The sequence below is a fragment of the Mastigoproctus giganteus genome, chromosome 10 (genome assembly GCF_048544385.1).
Source record: "Mastigoproctus giganteus isolate SK-2022 chromosome 10, ASM4854438v1, whole genome shotgun sequence".
In the NCBI taxonomy this organism is placed as follows: domain Eukaryota; kingdom Metazoa; phylum Arthropoda; class Arachnida; order Uropygi; family Thelyphonidae; genus Mastigoproctus; species Mastigoproctus giganteus.
The window spans coordinates 206,870,287-206,884,289 of NC_143584.1; the positions used below are offsets into that span (position 1 = coordinate 206,870,287).

The 14,003-nt window shown below is 34.6% G+C and overlaps 1 protein-coding gene across 1 annotated transcript in view; it reads right to left on the reverse strand.

Annotated features, from left to right (window-relative positions):
- Su(Tpl) (Suppressor of Triplolethal) overlaps positions 1-14,003 on the reverse strand; it is a 136,740-nt gene that overhangs the window by 38,161 nt on the left and 84,576 nt on the right. The window contains exons 7-8 of the mRNA XM_090382379.1: positions 11,656-11,726; positions 3,503-3,659 (exon numbers count right to left, since the gene is read on the reverse strand). Of these exons, the coding sequence (XP_090238505.1) occupies positions 3,503-3,659; positions 11,656-11,726 (228 nt within the window). The remainder of the gene's footprint in view (positions 1-3,502; positions 3,660-11,655; positions 11,727-14,003) is intronic.

Below are 14,003 nucleotides of genomic sequence, written 5' to 3' on the forward strand. Positions count from 1 at the left end.
ATAGCTGGAATTGTGTGGTTTTTTGTGTTATTATGGTGAAATGTGTTTCCCCATTACTGAAATCTTCAATCGTATAAAAAACATAAATAAATTTTCAGAATCTTCTCTTCCTTCCTTTTTTTTAAAGCTTCGTAAACTTGTTACTCCACACAAATCATGTTAATTGCAATTTGTGCATTCCGTTAAAAAAATGCTTATGCATCTATTGAAATTTAAAAGAAAAGAGAAGATTATCTTGGAAATAAATGCCTCTTGAAGCATTTCTGAATTTAATTATGTGTATTATGTGCATTTAGTCGATGATGAAGAATAAACATTCTTTAAAATTTGTAAATCATAAATAATTTCTTTATTATTATAATTTGCTTGATTTTACAGGCTGTTTTAATTACTTTCGATAAATCAATCATTGTTTAAACAAACTAATTAGCTAACTAATTTTATTGTTGAGAACGTAACCACTTTTTTTAACATTATGTCTATGGGATTTAATTCCCAATTAGTGTGACTCAGCACCAATGGCTGCAGTGTTGCCACACAAATTATCTCAAGGCAGCCAAATTTTTCCAAAAATCTAGCAAAAATGCACTGAAAGTGACATATATAGTATGTTGTTGTTGGTTTGTTGTTTAAGGGCACAAGAGCTGCTAAGGCCATATTGTGCCTACACATATATAGTATCAAAACTATAGCTAATAATCCATTTTAAGTGTCATATTTGTATTTAGTACATTAACATTGGTTGAAATTGACTAATTTTATTACCAAAACATTTTAACTGTTGACCAATGTAATAAAGCTGTTGGAATGTAACCCAAATTTTTAACAGGACTCTTATGGGAAAATGTGCCTTGGCTTAATATATGATTTTCAGGAACCCAATGTGTCATAAGTGTACTTGCACTTGGTTTCATTAATAATTTTAATCTAACAATTTCAAGGACTATCTTCAAATCATTAAAATAAAAGTACAGGTGACCCCCACTTAATGCTGATAATTTGTTCCGTAAAAACAAAACACTAAGTGAATCACAGTGCTAAGCAAGCGCCGTATTCCCATAAGGTATAAAATCATAAATTTATTAAACCGATGGCCCTGGGCTGTCGAGTTCTCGTATCTTTGGTCGATTTTGGATTGTAGTTTGGCCCTCTTCTTGGTAAACTGTAAGGGGTTTTAATTTAACCCCCCTGCACAGTGTCACCACCCAGCAATAAAGTCAACCGATCCTTTGCCGCTTTGAAGCCTGACATGTTTTTTTCTTCTTTCAATATGAAACTTCTTTTAGGCATTTGTTTTCGAAAAAAGCCCAATTTCATTTATGTTAAAAACTTGTTGAGAAGTATAACACCTCTTTTTCAATAATTTTAATAAGTTCTTTTTTCAAAGTTTCGGCTCCTTTTTGATCTGCACTTGATAAAGACTAGTTAGCTTCTCCATGGATTTTAAATCTTTCGAACCAGCCATTACTAGCTTTAAATGGTTCCACATTTTTTTTGAGGTGAGCTTTCTTCAGATCATCATATAGGCTAATCGCTTTTTCTTCTTAATAATATTTAACTTAGCAGAATTCTGCGTTGGATATTATCTTCAATAAAATTATTTAAGTCTCTCCATTTCAATCATAATATCCGGTTTAGTTGCTTGCAGTGGAACAGCTGTCTTTCCCACTGCTAAAATTATTCTTTATAATTGTTCTTACAGTTAAACCTGTCAGTCCTAAATTATTGCACACATCCACTTGTTGACTGGAATCGATTCATTTCAAAACGTCTAATTTAATTTTCAAATTCAGTCTTTTTCTTACCGTTGTAGTTCGTACTGCATCCAGACGTTGCTTTTTCATTCTTATCCATCATTATTAACTTCAAAAATTAACTGTGTTGCATTAATTATGATACAATGTTCGAGTAAACTGTCTGTTACAGACGATGTCTAACACTGTACTGAATGATGACTATACTCTGGATAAATGGCTATAACGCAAATATTACAAGCAATATACTTGAGCATTTTTTAAAATGTTGATCTTGACACTGCGTAACAAGTCACTGTACTGCAATTAAATTATCATGGGAGAAAATTTCACTGAGCGTGGGAAAATTTCTCAAGTCAGCGTGGGAAATGTTTTAATGCTGTTTTGCTATTCATTATCAAGCTATTGACTACAGATGAAACGTTTTCGTTAAAAATTCCAAAAATTCAATCTGTACGCTGGAAAAAAAAGAGCATTGTAGTGAGTTGTGACAGCGTTATAGTGAGATATGGGTTATAATATAAGAACAGCGTTACAGAGAATCAGCGTAAATCAAACTGCATTATAACGAGGGTCTGCTGTTAATAGCTGCCATTATCTGCTGTTAGCAGATTTATTCATCTGCATTTTACTGAACCCATTTTCTTGAAAAAAGGTAGTGGACTGGAAGCAGCAGAAACATATATGCAAAGATCAAAGTGCCAAACTTCAGATATTTTTTAGCACGTAACTGAACAGTGTTATTTTCAATATTTAATTTTTTTTTTTTTATTTCAATATTTTTATTTTTTAAATTTTTTAAAAATATTTTCTTTTTAATTTCATTAAGCATTACAAAAACCAAATAAACTACAAATGTTTTATAAACCTTAAATCATATTTTTTTCCCTCCCTTTTTATCACACAGGTGGGATACAGTTTGTGTATCCCACCTGTGTGATACAGTTTGTGACAGTCACTTGTTTGTCTACTTGACCCATCAAGTTTGTTTGTCCTTTCTCTGGCCAGTCCTTTCCATGGCATTATAGGCCATTTGGCCCATTAGCGTTATCAGTAATTGCACAGGGACTATTATTGTTATTGCTGATGTGTTTGTTGTTGTAGCATCTAAGGCCATATTTAATTGTATGTATTATATCTGTACAAGTGTGTGTTCGTGGACTGATATGCATATTGAAAAACCTGGAAATGCTAATTAGCAGGCTGGAAAAAAGTGGAATAGTTCACATGGAAACCCTACTCCCTCTGCTTCAGATTGGCTAACTACAGCTCTGATTGAGGTCTTTAAGAATTCCTTCGGTCTCTGACATGATTTAAAGACAGGCCTCTCCAAACAAGTAACAAGTGGTGAAATAACTATACTGTCAAGGAGTACTAAGACAGAAAAAAAAAGAAAAAAAAAAAAAAAAACTCTTACCCAAGCAGAGATGCTAGGTAAAGGTTTTATACCTACACAATAAAATTATACATATATATCTTTCAACTTTTTATTTATTTATTATTATTATTATTTATTTATTTTTTTTCAGTTTGAGCAGAAGTACTACTAGTACTGATAACCTTTATATCAATTTATGAATGGAACATTAAAAATTATTTTCAATCTGATCCACATCATTAAAGACAATTCTATATACAATATCTCCAACAACTTTTAAATTTGTATTGCTTAAAAAAAACACAGAGTATAAGACTAATACGACTAATTTAATATTGACCTAATTTATTTAACTTCCAAAACTCAATACCTTTTCATAAGTTCTACTTCTTCAGTAGAGTAGAATGGCCATTCTTCTTGAACTTCATTCCAAACATGGCGAGCTAAAGAGTATGCATTATCTCTGAGTATAGCTACTTGACTCAAAATGGCACTTAAACCTTTTTTATCTTTATCTTTGATCCCATCTGAAATATATGAAAACAAAGTGTACTATAGCTTTATTAAGCCCAAAATGTCAATAACTCTGATAAACTGGTTCATGTGATTTCATCCTGCCTGATTTCTGCATTCAATCTTAATGATAGTCCTTTGCATACACCTACATCTCTCTGAGAAAGTCTCTCTCTCAATAATTTTAATGGAAAAATTTTACAGCCTATGAAGTTCATTACAAATGTGCTAGTCCCACAGGAGGCAGTTATTGTTGGTGACTACGTTTCAGGAAAACGGGTAATATATTGTGCAGGGATAGATGCAATCGTACTAAGGTATGTCCGCAGAAACAAAAGCAGATAGCAGATGTAGAGAATATATCATCTTTTAAGGGCACGAAAAGTCATGTTGTATATATGAGCACTAACAATATTAAGAGTTGTTATTGTTGTTGTTATTTGGTTTTTAGGAGCATTAGCAACTAAGGCCATATTGCTCCGGGAATATGCGGTGGTCATTCCCTGACCTTTCCGCATCCTCCGTATTTGGTGGTGACAGGCTCAAACCCCGGTATAATCAAGAAGCGTGTGCTACGCACTGCTGCTCCTTCCCACCTGGCTACGGAGGCGCCCAATATTAAGAGTAGATCTTAGGTACTACTTAACAAGCACACCGCAATGTTGGGGAAAAGTCATAAGTTAGGATTAATTTGAAAGTGTCTGCAATTCTGCCCAAACATGATAGAAGGAAGTATATGAGAGTCTTGTCAATCAATTCGGCCATGGAGAGATTGTGCAAGGCTCATGGGGTAGATTTTTTTTCAGCGTGGTCTGTGCTTGTTAACAGGAAAGATTGTTTCTACAGGGTTGGGATACACTTAAATAGAAAGGGTGCAAGAATATTTGCTGATGCTATTGAAGCAGTGTTAGGTGAGTTGGAAAACTGCTAGCTTGGGGGAAAGGATTCACAGACAGATTAACAGTAGCCACAGGCAGAGATGAAAGTGATTCTTGAATGCAGCCTGGAAAGCAAGGTGCTGGGGATTTCAAGGAATGCTGGGAGTCATCATGGAACAAGTAAATATATTGGTTGTGTTAGGGTAACTAAGAATAAGAACAGGTGCATGTATAATTTCATACACACCAATGCCAGGAGTATAGTAAATAAATTTTGATGAATTTGAGGTGCTGCTAAATACATCAAAGACGGATATTGTTGGGATATCAGAGAAATGGTGTCACACAGAGATAAGGAATGTAGAATTGGAATTTTTTTTAGTACAATGTGTACAGAAAGGATAGAAAGGGAAGAGGGGTCAAGCTGTCAGTTAAGAAACACAAAATCTAAGTGTATCTGGTTGACATACATGGAGAGTGCATTGTTGAGTCAGTTTGATGTGACATAAGTACTTAAGCAAATATGGGAATAGGAGTGTGTTATAGGCCTATTGACTCTGATGATTACAATGAACATCCGTACAGAGAAATAGAGTGGGTCAGTAAATCAGAATGTCTAATAATGGGGATTTTAATTTACCATATATTGACTGTAATTTGTGGTTTGGTCACTCACACACTAGCAAGACTTTTTTGTGGATTTATTGAATGATTGTTTTCTACAACAGTATGTTTGAGAGGGAATCAGAGGGGGTATGATCTGATTTTCAGCAGTAATTATTCATGCATTAAGAATCTGCAGAGAAAGGAACTACTAGGCGGCAGTGATCAGTGTACTGATGTGGGATTTATGAAAGATGTAATTACCATCGAGGGTAAAGAGAAAGGTTTTTGTTTTCGTAAAGGTGACTATGGTGGTCTGAGACAGTTTTTAAATTCTGTACAGTGGGACCAACTGATGATGTTACCAACAGCAAATTCTAAATGGGAATTCAAGGAATTAATCTTGGAAGCTACTAGGCTTTTCATACTAACTAAGAACTACCGTTCAAGGTTTAGGCCTAAACGGATGTCAGATGAGCTAATAAGATTCGTGGCAGAGAAGAAAAATGCATGCGATGCATATAAATTATCAGGAGCTACAGATGCTTATGGTAGATATAAGATAGTCTGTAATCAAGTCACAAAGGAGGTTAGGCAAACAAAGGCAGATTATGAGAAATATTTGGCAAAGGATGCAAAGAAAAACAGTAAAGACGTCTTTACCTATGCAAAACTATTGAAGGAATGGAATGAATCAGATTGGTCCACTTGATTTCCATAGTTCAATTGTTGATGATTCTGCTTAGGTAGCTGACAAACTGAATGAGTATTTTGCAACAACATTTGCACGTGAAGAATTCTGTAAGGACACCAGAAGCTTATCAAACTATCAGGGAGTTAAATGATTTTATAATAACTAAGAGCATGGTGGAAGAGAACTTACTGAAGTTAAACAGTAGGAAGGCATCTGGGGTGGATGGGATCTATCCAGTTATATTAAAGGAGGCAGCAAAGGAATTAAGCAGGCCCTTAGTCATGATTATGAAGGCATCCTTGGACTCAGGGGAGGTCCCAAAGGACTGGAGATGTGCAAATGTGTCTCCAATTCACAAAGTGGGATCAAATGGTACATGAGTAATTACAGTATTGTTTTAACTTCTGTCCCGGGGAAAATAATGGAGTAACTAGTTAAAGAAGCACTGCAGGACAGGATCATCTAGAGAAGGCTGAAGTTATAGTTCAGACACAGCATGGGTTGTTAAAGGGATGTTGTGCCTGACCAATTTGATTGGATACTGTGATGTGGTCACAAAGGAACTGGATGAAAAAAATAATTTTGATATCATATAATTGGATTTTAGGAAAGCTTTTGATACTGTTGCACATGGAAGACAAGTTGGAGCAGTATGGCATTAAGGGCAAGTTGCTACAATGGATAAAATGGATGTTGATTGGAAGAAGACAGAGTGGTAATCAATGGACACTGCTCTTCATGGACTAATGTTCTTAGCGGATTTCACCAAAGGTCATTTTGGATCCTTTATAGTTTTCTGTATTTATCAGTGCTATTGATGATATTGGCTTATGGCATATCAGGCTTAATGTCAAAGTTTGTAGACTTCAACAAAGGTTGTTAGGATTTTTTTTTTTTTTTTTTTTTTTTTATGTAAACCCCAAACATGAGGTATTAGAAACTATGGTACTTAGTACTATGCTTGGGCTGGCGGTTGAGAAGATGAAAGAAGATATTTGTTGACATTGGACTTGAACTTCTGTAGACTGTAATTTTCAGGAAATATGTATGAAGGAAGGTTGTTTCAGAAAACGGCAGTTGAATGAATAAATGAGGAAGATGAAAAGTTGGTTCTGTGAGTTTGAAGTTGGACAGTAAATGGATGTTGGCAGGTGGCGGCACGTGTTCCGAATGTTTTGAAAGACAGAGCGGGAATTATAGAAGCCATTTCAGAAGAACAGTGCCCATGGAAGTATCTGTAGAAGAGGCATGCAGCAGAAACAGCAAGTCTATGAGACAGCGAGTGGACAGACTCTGTCAGAGATGAATCATTAATTAACCTAACTGCCCTCTTCTGAATGGAATCAAGAAGCCCGAGAGAGGTTTTGGGGGCACCACCCCAGATGTGGGAACAATATTCATGGCAATGCGGATTTGCGATTTATACAGAGTGAGCAGCTGTTTGGAAGAAAAGTAACGCCGAGAGAGAAAGAGAAAACCAAGTTTTATCTCTGCATCTATAAAACTTATAGATGCAGAGAAAGCAATATTTGTAATGTGCTTGTGCCAAGAGAGATTAGAAGTCAGGGTAATCCACAAAAGAGATATATCATTTTGCCTAGAAATCGGAGTGTCACTAAAGATAAGCATAGGAGCAGAAGAATCCTTTTTGCGAGATATGAGACAAGACTGAGTTTTAGAAGGGTTGAAATCAACTAAGTTGTCTTTGTCCCACTGGAGAATTACCTGAAGATCGGCATTTAAGGAATTGGTAGCAGACTTTCGAGAAGTTGAAGTTGATTGAGCTGGGCAAGGTTTCTCAAAATGGAAAGTGGAATGCAATGTACTATCATCGGCAAAACTATGGATAGGATTTCCAGTCAATGGAAGAAGGTCATTAATATACAAGAGGAAAATAGTGGGGGAAAGAACTGAACCTTGGGGGACATCGGCATTAGTGGACAAGTTAGAAGACAGGGAGCCTTCTACCATCACCCTCAGTGAGCGATCAGAGAGAAAACTGGATAACCGATTACTAAAAACAGTTGGCAAACCATGAGATGGAAGCTTGTTTAGATCTTTATGCCAAACACGATCGAAAGCCTTTGAGATGTCAAGAGCAACTACTTTTGTTTCACCGAACCTTTCCATTGAATTAGTCCATAAATGGGTAACATAAATCAGAACATCACCAGTGGATCGACACTGACGGAATCCATACCGGCGATCGTTGATCAGACGGAAGGTTTCTAGGTAGTTTAAGAGTTGACTGTTAATTGATTTCTCCATTACTTTAGAAAGAGTAGAAGTAATTGCAATGGGACAATAATTGGATGGGAGGGATTTGTCACCTTTCTTAGGAACTGGCTGGATATGAGCAAATTTCCAAGCAGAAGGAAAAACACCTTTGGAATAAGAAAGTGAAAAAAGGCGGCAAAAATAGGAGTAAGTTCAGGAGCACAGGTTTTGAGAACAAGTGGAGAAATACCATCAGGACCTGGAGTTTTCTTAGCATCAATTCGTAAAAATCCTTCTGACATCCATTTGACAGAAGACCACAGGAGGCATTGAATGGAGCATGTTGGGAATGGTGGGAAGTATTTTACCAAGATCATTAATATATGAGTTGGAAGGAAAATGGGATGCTAGCAGGTCAGCTTTATCCTTGGCTGAAGTGACAACAGAACCATCTGGTTTACACAGAGGTGGGAGCAGAGATGGGCAAAAGTTGCGGCCAATAGCTTTGGCAAGGGACCAGAATGCTCGGCTACCATTAGGGCAAGAAGCAAGTTTTCTACTCTTAGCCTGTTCAAACTCTAGTTTGGACTGATTAATAACTGCTTTACAATTGTTGCAAGCTTTGGTGTAGGCAGAAAATGAAACTGAAGAATTAGAAACAAGTCAATTACGATATGCAATATTCTTCTCTTGAACAGCCTTAGCACATTTATTGTAAAACCAAGGATTAAGGATTCCATTCCTGCAAGAATAATTTCACTGACACGATCTGTGCAAACAGTGACATCAGAAGTTTTGAAACAGTAATCCGACCAAGGAAAAGAAAAAGGATTGTTAATGACACTAAAGTTTGGTTTGGCTTATTTTGGATTTTATTGGTGTATTAACAACTAAGGCTATAATGTGCCAAAACCAATTCATATATAAAAAATTAAAGCTTTCGGTGACTGATGACAGTAAGGACAGTACACTACTGCAACAGGAGCTAGAAAAGTTGAGCAGATGGACTGAGAGGTGGCAACGGAAGTTTAACATTGACAAATGCAAAGTACTGCATAAGGGTAGCAGAGAATGAAAGAGAACTGGAGGTAATTGTGCAGTCAGATATGAAGTTTTCTGAACAGTACAAACAGGCTGCAAGAATAAGTCATGGGGCCTTGTCGATATATAGGAATTTTGCTAGAAGGGATAAGGAGGTGATTATCCCTTTGTATAAGGAAATGGTCAGGCCCCACCTTGAGTACTGCTTACTGGTCTGAAGGCCTAATTTTAGGAAAGATGTTAAGCTACTAGAATGAGTACAGAGAAGGGCAACGAGATTAGCGAGTGGAACAAAGGGTTGCTGTTATCAAGATAGGCTTAAGTTCTGCAAATTGCAGCGTCTGGAGACTAGGCAACTGCGAGGTGATCTGATTGAGATGCACAAGGCCCTGAATGGTTTGAGCAAGCTGAATGCTGATGGGATTCTTTCTCTTGCTCAGATTCTGCATCTGAGGGGCATAAATTCAAATTGAGCAAAATAAATTTGCCTTAATCAGCAGGTGGCTGATTGCTGGAACAAACTTCCATCTGTTGTTGTGGAAGTTGACAGCTTAAATAAATTCAAGGCTGAACTAGATAAACTTTTGGAGTGAATGTATGGGTGAAATGGGAAGGGGATTTTATTTTATTTTTTTGCTGATACTATATAAGCTTGTTTTCTTGCATCATATGCCTCTACTAATGCTAATGCAGCATAAAGATAAGCCATGAAGAAGCTTAACAGAAACAAGAAAAACATTAACTGATAAAAGGCAATTTAAGGGAGCTGAAAAACATGATACAGTTTACTATTATATGAAATAATTAAAATAATTATAAAATCAACACAAGTATCTTAGAGAAGTGTATTAGAAGTATTGCTGGATGTAACCTTGAAGAACAGTCAGGAATTACAGTAAACAGAAGGTGCCAGGATGAAATATTCATGCTAACCAAAATTACAAAAAAATAAAAAAATAAATAAAATAATATTAAAAAACTCCACATATAAAAAAAGTTTGTATTCAAGATTTACTGATCTTGAAAACACATATGACAAAGCATCTAGAAATTTTCTTTAAAATTTTATAAAAATATGGCATCAAAGATTGTTAAGGGGAAGAAAACATTTTTAGAAAAATGGTAAATCTGTAGAAAGGATTGGAGGAAAGATTGAGCAGGACTGCTGATTATCACCACTACTTTTTATGATTCGTGGTCCAGTTAATAAAAGAATGCAAGTCACTGATGAAACTTAGCGTACAAAATGTAAAAACTGGATCATTATTATATGTATATGAATGATATTTTGCTGTTAAATAGCAGCCTGCTTTTTCTTAACAAATCTCTGAAGAAATTATATATTACAGGTTCTAGAAATTCGTCATTAAAATTAGTTAAACATAAACATGTTATGAGAGTTGGAAGAGACAGGGAAATTTTAGATTGTAGGCTAAACCAAATTTTGGAACAAGACAACAATTCTGAGTGTTTAATGAAAATGGAAAAATCAGACAGAAATAAAATCAGAATAAGTAGGGCAGAATGTATAGCAAGTCTAATTTAAAAAAAATTCAAACTGCTGCAAAAGAGAAATTAATATATTTTACCAAAAGACAAAATTATCTGTTTATACACAACTAAAATTTTTAAGCCTATCTTAAAACTATGGAGCTGAGAACTAAATAAGAAATAATGGGATTGTTGAAAAATTTGAATCTTCAGAAATGAGTTAAAAAAAAAAAAAAAGGAAGAAATCACATATTACAAATGAGGAAATGAGAAAGATTATTGGTAACAAATATCTCATCAAAAGGATACTTAAGATGGCATGGATATGTATAAAGGACGGGAGATTATTTCAAAAGATACTTAAAGCAAAAATTAGTGGTAACAGGCTTAAAGGCAGACCACAAGGAAGGTGGGCTAATGTATTTTTAATGTTTCCTTGACAATGGTGTTAAGGAAACATTAAAAGAAAGTAGACTTAATCTAGTTAGAGCTAAGTCTTATAGGAATAGGATAGCATGGAAGAAAATAGGAAACGTAGGGCTGATAATTCAGGATTGATTTGTTTTTTAAATGTAGATAAGTGAATTTTATTTACAGCAATAGTTGCTACTTCTTTATATATCTAAAATATTCCAACTGCTCCAACAGTTTGAGAATATTAGCTGCTTATGTTATGGTGAGGTATTTCACCATAACATAAGCAGCCAATATTTGTCAAGTGACAGCACACTAATTAAAACAAATGTCAAATTTACCTGTGCACATACAAAAAAAGCTACAGACTACTGACATGCTGACTGAAGGCATGAAATGGGAATTAGCAATCAAAAACTTGATAAAATTAATTAAATACTACGCTACAATTAGCTTATTGACTCTGTTGAGAAATCCGGAACATTCAATAGACTTACTACTTATTTATAGATAGTTTCTGAATCTGTTTTGGAATTCTGTTATCAAGTAAAATCAAAACTGGATATAAATGTCTTCAGATTATATTAGTATAGCAGCTAAATTAGAAGGTTTATTAATACCACTGGCAATAAAATTTTTAAGTTTATAAAAAAATTAGAATAGAAGTTTTACCTTTCATTAGTCTTGCTAACAATTCTGGTTTCTTATAAGGCCTTAATGCAAGCAAGTGTATTATTCGTTCCCTAAAGTGGGTGAGGAAAAATTTAAACTATTTTAATATCCAATCATAAACCCAAATAAAAATGTCATAAATACTAAAAATATAGACAATGATACAAAACAGAACTTTGGCATATTTTGATTTATTTTTATATACTATGTACTGATAAAAATCTAACCTTGCAAGTGTTGAACAGCCAAAATTATTAAAAATAAGAAATAAATAAAATAATAACAACAATAATAATCCTTTTTTCTAAGCACAGAAAACCTCAAAAAAGAAAGCGGTGTTAAAAAAAAAAAACCGAAGAAGAGTGAAAGATATATATTTGCAATTACATACAGGTAGTTCTCGACTTTACGAGTTAATTTGTTCCTAGCGCTAGCTCGTAAAGTGGGAATTTATTTCCCATAGACAATGTTAAAAATAGGGGTTACAAATTAGTTAGCTAATTAGTTTATGTTTAAACAACGATTGATTTATCTAAAGAAATGAAAACATAGCCTTAAAATCAAGCAAATTATAATAATAGAGAAATTATTTATGACTTACAAATGTTAAAGAATGTTTATTCTTCATCATCATCGACTAAATGCACACTTGTTGATCATTCATTATTGGCTCGACACTCGCTCGTTTGTTGCACAAGGAGTCGTCTTCTTCAGAAATGCTTCAAGAGGCATTTATTTCCAAGATAATCTTCTCTTTTCTTTATAAATTTCAATAGATGCATAAGCATTTTTTAACGGAACACACAAATTGCAACTAACACGATTTGAACGGAGTAACAAGTTTATGAAGCTTAAAAAAAAAAAAAAAAGGAATGAAGAGAAGATTCGGAAAATTTATTTGTGTTTTATACGATTGAAGATTTCAGTAAAGGGCAAACAGATTTCACCATTCTGTGCCCACACAATTCCAGCTATCGGTATTTTCGCAAATGCAATAACATCAAGTTTACTACCCGTTTATAACTGCTTGCAGTAGCAGAAAAGTCCAATAAACTGGAAAGTGCAAATTGTTTTTATTGTTTTATGGTTGTGACTTCCAGAAATGTGCTTTAGAAAATTATCACAAAACTGTTCAAAATGAAAGTGTAGTGCGTTTAATGATTTGAATTGGTAACTAATACAATTTACACTATAAAAATGACCTTTTAGGGAGTTATATAGCAAAAATTTGAACTTCCGAGGTTGTGGAATGAATTACAAAAAACAATGTGTTATTGGGTTCACATTAAGTATTTTCACGATGCGATGGTAACGGATTAATATCGTAAAGCGGAGTACACCGTATTGCATAGCTACGCACATGGTTTGAAATGCGATATTTATAAATGTTTAACATTCTTTTTTTTGCAATTAATGTTCATATTTTCGATTTTGCTGATACTTGAAGGGGGGGGAACACTCGCAAACCTGGGAACTCGTAAAGCGAGAATTGCCTGTATTAACCAAGTATCTAGCTGGTTAATGTGTAATTATCATAAGCAACCAATATATTACCTTAAATATTCTTAAGGAAGACATTTCATATTAAGGTTACTCTTATTAAGCAATTCCTAATTAAATAGGCTATGTTACAAATACTGTAGATACTGGAGTATAAGTTGAGAATTTTGTGCATTTTCAAAATAAAAAAGCAGTCACCATAGTTACAGGTCATGTCAGGTTCTACATCTTAATTTTTTGAATGTTTCCAGGAAAAATAAATCCAATTTACTCTCAGTTGTTTTATAGAGTGAATGTGATAAACAGATTATTGCATATCTAGTCATTATTTTTGCTGTGCAGCAGTCTGTAGACCAAAATCTAGGTGACAGTCTTGCAATTCTCAGCTTTTATAGTGCCTACATTTTATTGTGCAGTTGTTAAAAACTGATATTAAAGAGCCTTTGCTTTAAGGATGGAATAATGTAATAGTAATAGAGGCATGTGATGCAAGAAAGCAAGCATATGAGCTTATGTAGAATCAGCCAAAAAAATAAAAAATAATAAAATAAATTCACACAACCATTCCCTCTAAAAGTTTGTCCAGTTCCATCTTGAATTTATTTAAGCTATCGATTTCCACAACGACAGATGAAAGTTTGTTCCAGCAATTAACCACCCGCTGGCTAAAGGCAAATTTCTGCATATCTATTCTACAACTGTCTTTCCTAAATTTGAATTTATGCCCCCCTAGGTTTGTAATCTGAGTAAGTGAAAGAATCCCATCAGAATTCAGCATGCTCAACCCATTCGAGGCCTTATACACCACAATCAGATCACCTCGCAGGTGCCTAATCTCCAGTCGCTGC